Source organism: Sinocyclocheilus rhinocerous, unplaced genomic scaffold, assembly GCF_001515625.1.
Source record: "Sinocyclocheilus rhinocerous isolate Xijiao unplaced genomic scaffold, SAMN03320098_v1.1 scaffold454, whole genome shotgun sequence".
Taxonomy (NCBI): Eukaryota; Metazoa; Chordata; class Actinopteri; order Cypriniformes; family Cyprinidae; genus Sinocyclocheilus; species Sinocyclocheilus rhinocerous.
In genome coordinates, this window is record NW_015657627.1 from 302,861 (window position 1) to 317,671 (window position 14,811).

The 14,811-nt window shown below is 39.4% G+C and overlaps 1 protein-coding gene across 5 annotated transcripts in view; it reads right to left on the bottom strand.

Annotated features, from left to right (window-relative positions):
* Positions 1-685: 685 nt before the first annotated feature.
* Positions 686-14,811, bottom strand: part of tfap2d (transcription factor AP-2 delta (activating enhancer binding protein 2 delta)) — a 20,736-nt gene continuing 6,610 nt past the window's right edge. For 2 of the 5 annotated variants that reach the window (XM_016529462.1, XM_016529460.1), the window contains exons 2-8: positions 8,898-9,395; positions 6,492-6,552; positions 3,628-3,793; positions 2,711-2,829; positions 1,976-2,117; positions 1,510-1,623; positions 686-1,207 (exon numbers count right to left, since the gene is read on the bottom strand). In XM_016529462.1, coding sequence (XP_016384948.1) covers positions 991-1,207; positions 1,510-1,623; positions 1,976-2,117; positions 2,711-2,829; positions 3,628-3,793; positions 6,492-6,552; positions 8,898-9,362 — 1,284 coding nt within the window. In that variant the 5' untranslated portion in view covers positions 9,363-9,395 and the 3' untranslated portion in view covers positions 686-990. Of the gene's footprint in view, positions 1,208-1,509; positions 1,624-1,975; positions 2,118-2,710; positions 2,830-3,627; positions 3,794-6,491; positions 6,553-8,897; positions 9,396-9,540; positions 9,661-10,070; positions 10,402-12,354; positions 12,434-14,811 lie in introns of those variants that run through there. The other 3 variants (XM_016529459.1, XM_016529458.1, XM_016529461.1) reach the window with 3 other exon arrangements.

Consider the following 14,811-nt stretch of genomic DNA (forward strand, 5'->3'; position numbering starts at 1 on the left):
AAATGAGCGAGGTAAAGCAAATACTTTCCTGCAGCATTTACTTACAAATCTATTAAACCTAAACCAGCTACTGAAGGTCTTCAGGCTCATTGAAAAGCTGTTCTAGGAAGGTAGGCTACTATAGATCTCCTGAAGTAGGATGATGAAAAGCCAGAGAGGCAGGTCAGCCAAAGACTTGTCTGGGTAAAAAACACTTCTTTAACATGTAGGACCGACCCAGGTGAGAGAGATTTTTTGGCTGCAGCAGGTTGTTAGGTTGAAGTACGTGTCTGATTAATCAATAAGGAGTTGTCTGTGTCAAATCCATTTCAAATTCGTATTCAAGAAGAAGCACAAGAATTCAAGTCCAGTCAGGTGAGTTAATATAAGACTTTGAGCAATATGCTTTATTGAACACCAGTAGTTTGCATGTAGGGTTATTTCATATATGTAGTTCAAAGCCTACAAGAAAAGATTGAATTTATATATTTATATATAATTTTTTTACAAATGCAGTCAAGAGTTCGTGTTTTGGAACAACAGTGGGGAATGTCAGTTTCAGATGGTGTACAAAGTTTAACATGCACAATATACAGTAACTAACAGGGAAAGTTACCTGTAATAATTTACAGTCTCAAACTGACCTCAAATTAGGTCTTGCCAAAAATGGAATGTGAGTCTTTTAATAAAAGATATTGCATTTTTTAAATCATTATTTAAACTAATTACATACAGACAAACTTTAAGCAAAATAACTTCTTCGATAACTTAGAAAACAATGAAAATGGTTCGCGTTCGTCGGGCAGTGAGAATGACGTGACTGGTTGGTACATACAGACAGACTCTGGTACAGGGAAAGCTGAGGTCATAGGAAGTTATGCCAGTTATATAAATAAAACGCATATGGAATAAAAACCCTGTAACCCTGCCCCCAGTAGCCACGCCCTGAACTAGGCCCGCCCATCAGGGCTCGGATCAGGAAGTGGGAAAGCGGCCACTCCTGTGTCAGAGTCATTCCGTTTTCTCGATTTTACCGTCTTTCATCTGTGGCTCGGTGGTTTTGCGCAGTGTTTTGTCCGAGTTGGAGTTGATCTGGTTGGTGTCCGGTGTTCCCGTGTTCTTATTGGCTGAGTGTTTCTCCAGGTAATTAAGCATTTCGCTGAGAATCGTTTGAAAGGTGCTAAGAGCCGCGCAAATCGCCGGCGTACCGAATCCATGCGTGATCAGACTAAAAAAAGATAATAAAAATGGTGATTAATAACAATACTTGCATTAGCATATTCACCTTATTAATAACTTGAATGTGCAAGACTTCCAGTAATTTTAGCTGTACAAAAACAGTCAGTTTTGCTGCTTGACATTGCAAACTTATCATATTATTTTAGTTTATAATTGTAATTATAAATGCAAATAGGTTTACAATTTACTGCACTTTTGTTACCTGTATCGGCTCATGAATCTTATGGTTATTTTTTGCATAAGGTGCATGGATGTTTGCTCTATTTTTGCATGCAGGTTTCGGCTTTATACCTGAAGTGTGTTAGATGTCTCTGAATGTCCAGGTCCAGAATAGGTGTTGGTCTAGAGGAACCGAGTGGAGATCGATCCTGACTTAACAAATCCTGAAATTCCTTACAGATCTGCCTGCAGACACACATTCGAACAGTTACAAGGACGCATTTTCAAAATGCAAACCAAAGCAGCGTTCCTCATAATTAATGCATAGAGCAGATTTAATGAGATCTTAGTTTTCATACTTTACACTCATGCAAACACGTATCCTTTCCTCCAATCCTCAATAATAAAACCTCATTCTCTAAGGTGCATCTGATTTTGAAGACGAGTTCTTATGAAGACAGACTGCACTAGATCATTCAAATTTGGTGCATATGAAGGTCTCATTGAGAAATGTATTATTTCAAGTTCAAATGTCTATCCAGTTAAGTGGTATGCATAAACACATTTGGCTAAAAGTAGTAAAGAACTGCCGTCTTACTTGGTGGCCAGCACCATTTTCTTGTGCGCGTTCTGTTCCTTTGGTTCTGTATGCTGGCGGGCGAGATGCTCCCCGACCGCTTTGGTGGGAAACTCTGTCTCACAGGTGTAACCAAAGTCCCGAGCCAGATGTAGCGCTTCCCCTAAACACACACACACACACACACACAGATGAAGAAGATGAGGGATGAATGAAGCCGGGAAATCAGTTCAATCTCTAACTGCTGCCTAAAAAATTGCATAGATGTTGCATCAATCTGTCTCACACCATTCTAATTCTTAAACTCTTCCCTTGAGTAATAGAGATTTTGTCTGTAGACTAAAAATATTTCAGACTTTTTCTTTTATGCCAGAATAGATTTGTTTCAATCTTAATAAGAGCTCATCCACAACAAATATATAGAAACTAAACCAGATGCATCAATATCACGCTTACAACCTGTTGAATTGCAAAAATGCATTCAACAGGTCCTAAAAACTAGATATTAAATAAAACAGAACGAAAATATAAACAAGTTGCTCACATTTTGCATCATATTTTATATCTGCTTCCTTTAAACAACTTCAACAAACCAAATTCATTAAATGAGTCATTGTCCAAACATCCAGTATCAAATCAAGACAGTATTCAATGTCAGAAACAAAAGCATGCATATGAAAACAACCATGAACTTGATAAACAAGATACGGCATTATTAAAAAAATAAATAAAAAAAAAGCACAAATGACTCCATACCTTCTACTAAAGAGGTCAACAGCGTGACATTCGCTGCTTTCCTGCGGCCTGCTGGGAGATTGAGTCCCAACCTGTCCAGTTTCTCCCTGAGGCACCGACCGCCGTTCTTTGACTTGGCCCTGACCCACACAGATGGAGAAAGTCCATCAGCAACACGTTTACATGCAACTGACATGTCGCATTTCATATCCACTGTAGAGCATTTGCTGTTGTCTTTTTTTTTTTTTTTTTTTTCAAAATGCTTTTAAATTATTAAACCTAAACTAACTAAAATGAGTTCTGACATTTTTTTCAAAGGTGCAATTGAAAAAATATTTAGGACTAAGCATCACAATGCTTATGTTGCCCATGCATCGGCTTCATTCAGACTTTAATGTGTATAAAGACCAATATTCCATTTTTCCATGTTTTTCTGATTCTTTTGTTTCTGCAGGCGTTAATGAACCTGAGCTTTACCAGCATGTGTTGTCCTGTGTTTAAAATGAGTGTGTGTGTGTCTCTCCTCTCTTCTCGTCACTGGCCTCATTTCTGCTCTCCAGTCTGTGTCCCTCATCAATAATGGAACCTCAGCTTCACTGTTCTCATTCCCTCTCCATCTCTCTCTCTCACACATCCAGCCACATTCTCTTCTTTATCTCTGGATTAAGTGTCCAGGACTCCATGTCCCATCTCTTTTTCCTCTTTCTGTCTTGCGTTTTGTTTTGCCAATGAACTAAATAAAAAAAAAGGAATTTCCTTCATTTTCATTACGCGTATTTCAATGCCTTGAGAAATTATTTTGGATTACTAATTGTAAAACTGTGCTTCTCTTAGACTTTTATGGTTTCCTAAAGCCTTAGTTGGTTGAGAATTGGATGCTTCCTTTCAAAATGCCAAACGTGTGCATGAGTTTCATGTGTCTAAAGTTCATCTCTTACCTTCTTAAAATCCCACCGAGTAGTGAGGCATTGAGACACTCTGGAGGAGACAGGCGCCGTTTGACTTCAGCGATGGTGACTTTGTACTTTGAGGTAGAGCTGAGCAGAGAAAGTCTTCCTGGTACAGAGCAGAACAGGTCTGTAGGGTTCACTACACACGTGCCACCTGCATGTGCACAACAACAAACCATAACACGTCAACCCTTCGGAAATGACCGGCGACGGTGTTTGCATGTTCTGTTGGGGGCCACAAATGAGAAAATCATCCATATGCAAGCTTTGGTAACTGAATAAAACTGCAAAGAAATCAATTTAATATGATGCATAATCATTCATAATGCTTTTTTATTTTGCAACTATTTCTAAAACCATGCATTGAAGCTGTGCAGTTGCATATGAGTGGCCGATGACACATAACGTGTGCATGAGCTTGAAATGTATATGAATCTACAGACAAGCTTATGTATTGTAGGTAGTTTAAGCTTTACATTTTTTTTGCTTTCTATACTTCATTTCAATAGATCATGTGGTGTGACAAACGAGTGCAAATATTCCATGTAGTTAAATACGAACAAGCATGCATACAACTTATTAAAAATGCCACTAAAATTAAAATAATTGTAAGTAGCTATTTCATGCCAACCACTTGTGTGAATAATTCTGTTTTGTAGGCTACATTCGTTTTTTGCACATCTAATTGCATATTAAATAGTATGCATTTATTTATTAAGCACTGTATATGTCAGATCCATACCACACCTAGATCCATGTTGTAAAGATCACAAGTTCAGCTCGAGCTGCAATCAATGGCTCAGCTACCTTATTTAGCCACGTGTGTGTATTTGTGTTTGAGTGTGTGAAGGTGTGTGTTCTTGAAGGAGTTTTCTGGCTAGCGGGCATCTAACCTGCTCCTCATCAGTCACCCTAAAGCGCTCTGACAAACCCAAGATCTCTGCTAGCATGCAAGTTCACTTCACATTAATTCCACCCAAAATGTTTTGATTCAAAGTAGTTTGTATTTTATGTTGCCAAGGGCAATTGAAAAAGAGCTATTGCCGGTAGTCTGGTCGCGCGCGCCGGGCCCAGAGGCGATAGCGGGTATTTAAGCGCGAGGGAGAGTAGCCCGAGGCAGCGCGCGAGCGATCACAAAGCGAATCAAGCGCTTTTTGCAAGTTTGCCACGAAAATTAAAGAAAAAAAGACATAGGCCAAATGTCATTCTGTTTCCATTTCAACTGTAGCGGTGGTGTGTGTTTACGGCGCGCGCCTCACGCTCATCACCCAAAACACACACATAGGCGAGAGAACGGTGCGGTGCGCACGCGTGTAAAGGCGGGGTGAAGCTTGATCAAATTCCTGAAAGCGAAGAGGGATAATCATGATTAAAACACAGACGACTTTTCTAAGTAGGATCCTCGTTTCTTGACTGATTTCTTTTGAAAAAGGTTATCTGAATATTCAACGAAGCCAAAGCTGCAGTCAAGTGTGAACAACATTAATATGATCTCTACTGAATTTGGATCCGCGCGGCATTAACATATCAAAGCGTGCGCCCGAGGCGCGAGAAGCTATCGATACCGGAGCGCGAGGTAAAGCAATGATTATTGGTTGTGATGGTTGGAGCGGCGGAGCTCGCGGCTAAATCCTGCACACCATTAACTGGAAGTGATGGCGAGCCCAACACCTAGACAGAGTTTATTAAAAATTAAGCGCCCGAGACACCGCTCGCTTTATGGCAAACTCCACACGTGTGTCGATCCGCTGCAGCTTTGAGGAGACAGACAAAGATGCGACTGATATTAAGAAAATATTAAGAAACGCGGAACGTGATTCGATTCATCCGCACAAGACTCGCGGTTTTACAAAATGCCGCGGCAGGCAGACAGAGAATACTGAAATTCTTCTGAGATGATCTTGAACGGCTCTCAGTGGAGAATGACCTTGAGAAATGTATGTTTTATCGGGGTTTGAACTTCTGAAAAATATATAGTTCCTTAATTATGCAGCCTGAATTGCGACGTCAGATAGTAAACATGCTTTGAGACAAAAGATAACATTAATTTCAATACAAGTAATACACATTTTTAAAAAAGAAATACGAACGTCTAGGACAACATAAACACCAATAGTAATACTAATAATAATTTTGAACATCCAAGATTTGCCTTTTCAGATATAATACGTTAAAATGTATTTGCACCTTTTTACTGGTTGCATCAAATAGCCTATGTAAATATGCATTTAATTAAGCTAAATTCATTTAATTTTTTCCTGACGATACTGAAATGTTTATTATTTCTTTGTTGCATTTATTTTTTATTTATTTTTCTTTCAACTAACAGTAATAATTTAACAGTCTAACGATGAAAGCAGTAGGCCTGTTGATTGACATTCACATTCATGCAATTCCTTATGAAAGGAAAGACAACATTTTATAATATTACAAAGAAATTATTTTCCTATCATTCTTATTAAAATATTACTATTACAGTTTTCGGTATTAAAACAATATTTTGGGATTCATAAATGAATAAAACCAGCGCTGATTTTTAGTAGCCTATCTTTAAATGAAAAAGGCTAAAATGCTTATGCTAAAATATTAAAACCTTGTGCTTGTCACGGGAAAGCAGTATGTAGGCTATTAAATATACAAAAAACAATGTAAATGTAAACGATGATAATTTCTTTCGTATTTACTTTAATGATATTCTCCTGTGATTATACAATAAGAATTCAAATCATAGTTAAGTCAAGACTGGCGTTAGTGAAAATATAATTAGAAAAATAAAAACACCTTATAAAATAAATTAAATGAGTGTGTGCTTCTTGCTCTCTATTTATAATATGGGTGTGTTGTGACCTTACCTCTCCGAATCACTCCACCTTGTCCATTTAACACGAGTCCGCATTGCGCGTCTACAGATCCCTAGACACACATACACACACATATATGAACTTCATTATCAATAATAAACTAATCTTATACATGGTGATGATCAGTATTTAGGTTTTGACGAGGCATGTGACATTAAACAGACCACGTGGTTACAGCTAAGTTGCAGTAGCAACGGAACCGGTTACATTATGATGTCAAACCAACAGATTATTTAGCTTTCTCTTATCAGTGATGTCATCAGCCAAAGGAACACTGGATGGCATCAAAAGAAAAGAGTTAATCCGTCTCACGAGCCACGACCAGTCTGGAGGCCAAGTCAGAGACACAGTCTCAAAAAATAAATAAAGCACACATATTCACCCACACACGCTCACATCCATATTGACACCATACTGGCGTGCTCTTATAACCCTTTAACAAACTCATGCTCTATTTTTTCTTTTCCCCGCAGTTAAAGTGATTATAAAATCAATATACAAACCCGTCGGATCAGGCATAAATTACGCGTGTGCGTGTTAAAGGTGCGGCAGCTTCTATTGTTCCGCGTGCCAAATCTGTTTAGCGGCTCAAAGATGCGCTTGTGCGCACGAGACTGACCGCATCTGTTCCGCGGCCTTCACCGAGCGCACGGTTTCATTCAGCACCAAAGAAAGGTCCAAAACCTTTTCACGGGACGTATGTGTTTTTGTGTCCGTTCTCCTGTGGGCCTTTTTGTGTGTGCAGAATGTTCCTGAACACGCGACAGCAATAATAAAATGAGTCTTCACTACTTTTTTGTAGAAAACACGTCTAAACTTTATACTATTGTGCTACTTTACCAGTTTTTGTGAAGCTATTATTCAAAAGTATACCATATGATAAAAATCATGTGATAAAATAATATAGGCTACTACAAAATTACATCTCTGCTAAAATAGCTTAAAACAGTTTACGAATGTTTTCTGAAAATTATGCTATTGCAAAATAAAATAGTAAAAATAGAAAACGTAGGCTATATTGGTGATGTTATTTTTTCAGGCTATTATTTAAACAGGCCCTATAAAACATGACGGGCAAATCAAAAATTCATTATTCAACAATTGTTTATTTTTTATTATTAGTCAAAGCAATACAAATTTTGACATTTTTATATTAGTTAGCCTATTGGTACCGTATTTTACTATTATCTAATCTTTATAAGAAACAATTTCTATTAATTCTATAAATTGGATTACGTCGATGTTATTTAAATACTCTATTAGAATTGTATTTGAGTAAAATAAATAAATAAAAAATGTAATCTGCAAGCTAAAATATGTTCTCTCAAAAGCAATATATTTTATCTGTTCAATTTCACTGAAGTATTAAAAGGATTGCATAATTATTTTGATTTCAACATATTTTTGACTCACCGGTTAAACTTGAGCCGTTTCAGATGTCTGTGCATAAATAACCAGTTGATTGACATTAAGTCCTAAATTGGATAAACTACGGTGCTCTACTGCGGAGGATTTGCCTTTTGTTCGCACTTTTTCAAGCCCTTAATCCGCCTTTTAACGGAGGAAAAAGAAACAGCGGCTTTACAGCAGCGAGGCCCGACATATGCGCAGCCGAATTCAGACTTCTCAATATTCACTATATTAAATATGTAAAATCCACCAGCTAAATCAACTGAAAAAATGGTGCCTCCAAACGTTTCGAAATATAGGTTTAAAAAGTCTTATTTCACATGTTGGGAAATAACGCATTTCTGCAAATCAGACGATTTTTTTCGTTGCGATTTTTCCCCGTGTGTATTAGTTTATTTTAATTAGCTATTTCGAAATACTAATGCATTGTTCGTTATCAGGGCTACATTAATTTGTTTCGAGAAAACGAAAAGGCCGAAAAGAAGCGATCGCTCGGCCTCGATTTTTCTCTTTCAGACTCTCCTGACGTCTAAGGTTTTTTTTTGTCGAAGCCCTCGGGCAATCACTTCTTCTGTTCGGGCAGTGAAAGTGACTGTACAACATCCCTGAAGACATCACACTCTCTGCAGCCTGCGTGCGTGTGAGACGGTGGTGGCACGTTGAGTGTGTGTATTTTGTGCTTGAACCGTAGAAATGCCGGTGAGGTACCTGTAGGTCATCGGCCCCCGATGGCGGCAGCCCCAGACCCAAAGGCCGAAAAGAAGCGATCGCTCGGCCTCGATTTTGCTCTTTCAGACTCTCCTGACGTCTAAGGTTTTTTTTTGTCGAAGCCCTCGGGCAATCACTTCTTCTGTTCGGGCAGTGAAAGTGACTGTACAACATCCCTGAAGACGTCAACCTCTCTGCAGCCTGCGTGCGTGTGAGACGGTGGTGGCACGTTGAGTGTGTGTATTTTGTGCTTGAACCGTAGAAATGCCGGTGAGGTACCTGTAGGTCATCGGCCCCCGATGGCGGCAGCCCCAGACCCGCCCCGGGCAGCAGTCTTTGCTCGGGGTGCATGCCGTACTGAGAGCCGTGGCTCATGATTGACAGGTCATGCCTGCGGTACGCGTCCAGACAGCCCAGTTCCCGCCGCTGCTCGTCCAGGCACGAGGACTTGAGCGCGCGGGCGTTGTGAAGGTTGATGAAGTCCGCCGGTTCGCCGTGATGGAGCTGCTGGTAATACTGCTGCGAGTGATGGAGAGAGTTTAACGAGTACGCATCCGGGTTCACGGACGGGTGGCTGTGCTGGAACTCGTAGTGGAAGGATTGGTGGTGTAAGGGCGTGTACTGGTGGTTCGTGGGAAAATACGGGGAGGCAAATTCGGTTCCGGTAGCTGGGTATGTAAGCGGAGACGATGAAGAGTAAGCGACAGACGAGTTGGCCACAGATTCCAAGCATCCGAGTTGCATCAAACGGTAGCTGTTTGATCCGTCGTGACGTATCTGTGCGGGGAAAAAAGAGAAAAATATGAGGGATGTCATTTACACGCGCTCGCAGCGATCCGCGCGCATTTCTCACGCGGCGGAAACTCAAACCTTCCCCAAACACACAAACACACAGCAGCTCAAAGTGTCTTTAGAAAAGTACCTGACGGCGATGTCATCTCTCCGTGCCTGGGAGGGAGTGCGTGAAACACACTGCAAACTGCTCCACGAGCTCACAGCGTTTTTTTCCCTCCCTCACTTGTCTATCATTTGCCGCGGAGTGTGTTATTTGACTATATTATTATTACTACATCCGTGCAAACTCTATTAAAAGCCGTTTTGTGCCAACAGTCTACGCCCGTTTCACCGCAGGTAATCACAAGACACGAGAGTCTGTACTACTAATAATTATTATGACATATATAAAAAGAACGAGCAAACGGTTCCAATCACGGCAGAGACTTTTACATGAACTAGAGAGCCATATTCGCCACGAAAAAACTAATAGTAAAAGCCATTTTCACTAGAAACTAACACATGGTATTTCTCCTCGCCTCGCAGCAAACTCCCCTCAGAAGTCTTAACTTCCATTCCACTGTGCTAAGTGATCGTAATTTCCCTCCATGCCATGCTACGCTAAATGAAATGACATTAAACGATTTTTGTGAGGTGATAAGAAATGAATTTAAATACCTCCGCATCGTGCACCAGTCCCGGAAATGTGGCTGACATTCTCGCGATCCAATAACCCGATTTCCTCGCGCTGTTGGACGAATGAAAGAAAAAAAAATCCCCAAAATAGCGCGTGAAAATGAAATCGCGCAGTCGGTAAAAGCGGCTGAAATGCCTCCCCTCTGCACAAAGCGCTCCCTGGCTCGGATTTTGTACTTGCTGGGTATTTCTCCGGCTGATGTCGTAGGTCCCTTGGTAATATAGAAGTTTTGAAAATTAAGCATCAGCATTGAGGAAAGGGAGGACAATAGAGAGAGCAGCCTCATCCCTGGAGACACGGAATAAATATTGTATCTTCGCCTAATAAGGAACCAAGTGCGCTTTCAACATTTTGATGATTTTTGTGGACATTTCTTTAAGGTCGTTTGTGCTTTCTTTAGCAGGGCCAGTTTTATTTGTCTCTGTTTTCCTCGCGGCTTTACCATTTACCTGCTTTTTGGATTTTTTCAGCAACACGTAAGTTTAACTCGGTGTATTGTGTCACTGTAATTTGGATTGCACGATTAAACGTTTTGTTTTGTAATTTCACTGCTTCACAGTGTGGTCTTCATATGCTTTTATCAAATATTTTAATTTCTGTTTAACTGAATGAGAGACACTTGCATGGAAGCAAAATTAATTGCAGATATGATAGAACGAATATTTCCCTTTTACGTTTTCTTATTTATCATCACAATGCATTTTTTAAATAATTATAATCGAACAATTCGTTTGGAAATAATGTTGCACAAAAACATTAAACAGCAGAAGAATATTAAATCTACGAATTATTTAAAGACTGTTTTAATACCATGGAATGCAAATAGCCTATTTATACCACTTTATCGTCCGCTGTATACAATAATTCGACCACATTATTATTTAATTCATTTAGTAGCCTATTTTAGATAGCGACTTTAATATAGGCCTAGCAGGGAGTTTAGTAATGGCTTTTGACCAAATCGGTGCTGCACGGTCAATTTGGATTCAGTTTAATTCTCTTGCTGCCAATCCAATCAACATTTATTGTTTCTGTTCTGTTCACCGCTAACCGAACTGGGACAGTGACCCACGCTGGAAGTGCTTTGTGCACGTTTAGGATGATGAGTGGGGCGCGCGTGGGGGGTCATCGCTCAAATCAGCCTGTCGGTCAAATTTACGCTTTAAGAGCCACACAGGTGCATTAAAAGACTTGGACACCCGTTTTACCAATAGCATGTTAAAAAAAAAATCCAAAATATTAATAGCTATATATATATTGTTCCTAGAAAAATAAAACCTCTAATGACGTTTAACACTGTATCAGTAAGACTTTCTGCTCATGTGCAAATGTGTGTGTTTAAGTCAGCCCCAGTCATTCGCCTCGTTCTCAGTGTTTCTGAATGTCTCCTCCCTCCCCAGCAGCAAAATACCCGAGTCTGTAGGTTTTTGTGTCTACTAGAGCTTGGGCAGTTTTTAAGTGTTTAAAAAGCTGATGCTCCTCTTATTTAACCCAAATTACCGCCATTACCGCGGGCTCGCGCCCTCGTGCATGAGAAGCGCGGACGGAGACGCCTCGAGCGCCCGGTGTCTCGCGCAAAGGGAGGATCCTCTCACAAACATACACGTATACTACTGACGTATTCCGCTTCATAAATGTTTTACCCGCAAAACAACGTGAGAGAAGGGAAGCCTCGTTTTATTTTCATTTAATGGGCGAGCTAAAACGACTGATGTTATTTTAAGTAGACATTATTGAGCAGGCCTACATCATTGGCTCTTTCTCTCTCTGTTTCTCTGGCAAACAAAACGGAAAGGAAAAGAACGGAAATATATGAACCTTGAAGACCCAACACCAGGATGAATTCAGATTAACATAGCACAATGTAGGCTAAACTACTAAAATCTTAGCGAATATAGCCAACAAATGGTTCGTAAACTCAACGCTGAATAACAAAAACATGATAGTCGAATAAAATGAGTTGGTTGTTGTGGCGTAAATGCACTTTAAAGGTCTTGAGGTGACTGTGGAAATGAATCGCCCAGCAGAAGGCTCTTATGAAACAACACGGTCTGGTTTCAGTTATATATATCTAAGGCCTCCAGTCCGACTGTAAATTACACGATGTGAGCGCGAGAGAACCCGTCCTCTCACGTGAGGGATTAGAAGCTTTCGTTTGTGTAGTCTGCGAGAGCTCGCGGGATTGAGCGAAGCACCAGTTGCACGGTAGACGGTTTTAATAGGGTTTAACGCGCAAAGCAGCGGATGCACATATGCACGCTATACCGGTCAGGGCTCGAGTCCATCTGTTCGGTCTGGATGCTCCTCGGGATGGTTCCACCACGTAAATCCGCCACCAATCCATGGAAAATTAGAAATAAAAATAAAAGATGCAAAATGAAACTTTACAGGAGGTGTCCATCCCAGTGTAGATTGACCCAGAGTTGACTGTAATTGATTTAACATTGGATTAAAAGCGTCGCAAACCGTGACTGGCAGCTGGCTGCCACCAGATCATAAGAACTGTCATTTGGAGCTGCAACAATCATAAACTAAGGCAAATATGCTGGTGACTCTTAAAACCTGAATTAATTTGGAACCATATCAACATACAAGATCGAAATGTTTTGGCCAACACTCAAACGTTTAAAGAAAGTTACAATAACCAATAAAGTTTGAAAGACGAAAACACTATAGAAATATCAGTAGTATATGTGTAAACATGGTCAATTTATCCAACTGTAGAGTTAGTCATTTTGTAATTTTACAATGGCTAATTTATGAGCAGTTCAGCATGGAAGGTCTTATTATCAGAAACTGATCGTTCAAACGTTATATTTAACCACATTTGTTAATAACCACCATTGGTGATTAAAAACAGACTTTCTTAAAGAAAAAAAATCTATGCTCTCAAAAAGTTTGCCAGAGCGTTGCTCTTTTTTTCTAAACAAAGTTTGACACCAGTTAGGCTATCAGACCTCTAATATTTTGACTGCTATAAATATAGAGTGAATCTAAAATATAGGACAGTGATAGAGAAAATAAAAACGTTTTAATTCAACTTAAGTTCATACACTTTATATTGAAAATATTGTTTGTTTTACATTGTGTAGCCTAGTCTGTTTGACAAGTAGCCAAATGAAGTTCATCTAGTTGAGGATGTGAGTGAAGCTCAATATGGTGTCGGCGTCCGTTAAGTAACGGCTCTCTACACTGTTAAACACGAAATAAGGTGTTTACGAGATAATTATAATGACAAAGTATGCAGTTCTCATCGATGTGACCTACATTTACCACACACACACACAGAGTTTTATACGCTAATAGATTTGGAGGGAGAGGGGCGCAGCGTCAGTTTCAGCGCGTTGTGTTTGGCGTATTTAATGAAGTGCACTAAATTAATTTTCTCTGTTGGGAAAATTTTTGGTTAATTTCATTAGATGTTTAACAGGGTAAATAGATACATATAACATAAAAAACTTCACACAATTTATGCCATTAAAAGTTAGCTGTAAAAAGACAATATGATTAGGCTAGATATTTACCTCAAAAAATCCACGATGAGGCCTCCGTCTGGACTGTTCGGTCCTTTTCGTTACCTTCCAAAAAACAATCAATAAATGGTCGGTGAAAGACTCCAATCACAGAAACTGTTGATCAAAAACGTACGAGAGCATTTAAACTAGCTACTTACACTCAACAGTTTCTCTCCCTTCTCCTAGATCCAACCCTAGATCTGTCAAAAAATCAGCCAAATGTAGTCTCTTGACAAATGAACAACTGCAAATTCATTTCGCCCAGTAAACAAACACCACTGACCGCCAGTGTATTATTTTTCCTTGAGTGAACTAAGCTGAATCTTAAAAATTTATTTAAATCTATACACGTGCCAGATGCGCGCAAAATGAGCGTTAATTAAAAGAACAATCTGCCAAAATAACGGTAGAGCGCTGACACACACACAAACCAAAACTCACAAAACCGCAATGAAGGCCTCAAAATTGTTTTCACAGGCTAATATAAAATTTATAAAAAATAATAATGACAATAATTCACATAGCTAATGTATATAAAGTTCGTTAAAAATGGGCCTACTAATATTCAGTTAGGCTACAGAAAAGACCTGCCTAGAAGCATTATTTTTAATCGAACTTGAAATTTCTGACAAATTAAAGGAATAAATTCTACATAGGCCTACAGCATCTGATCGATGACACAGTCTTTAACTTCGGTCATCGTTTGTTTCCGTTTCATTTCTTCATTAGTTCCAAGTCAAAGGTCCGTTACAAACGGAGCGTTACGGTCCGGTGAACTCACCAAACTTCTGGATGCTATGCTCAGTCGGTTTTTATAGCAATGTAAAGCTTCATTATCATTCCAACACTGTACAAACGGAGCGTTACGGTCCGGTGAACTCACCAAACTTCTGGATGCTATGCTCAAGTCGGTTTTATAGCAATGTAAAGCTTCATTATCATTCCAACACTGTAGGCTTCAATAACCACAATAGTGCTCAGATAATTCTTAATTTAAAAGCACTTCATGTGCTAAAATGGGATTAATCTCAAAAATGAAAAAAAAAAAAAAAATCCCTCAACCTGTAGAGGGCAGTTTGTGGAGTTCACCATTAAAAGTCATATTATAAACTCAATTTTGGGCATGAAAATGGATCAATACTCCATTATGTTCACCAGAGCTACAGAGTGAGGAAAACTCACTTACATTAAATTATAATCTTTCTTT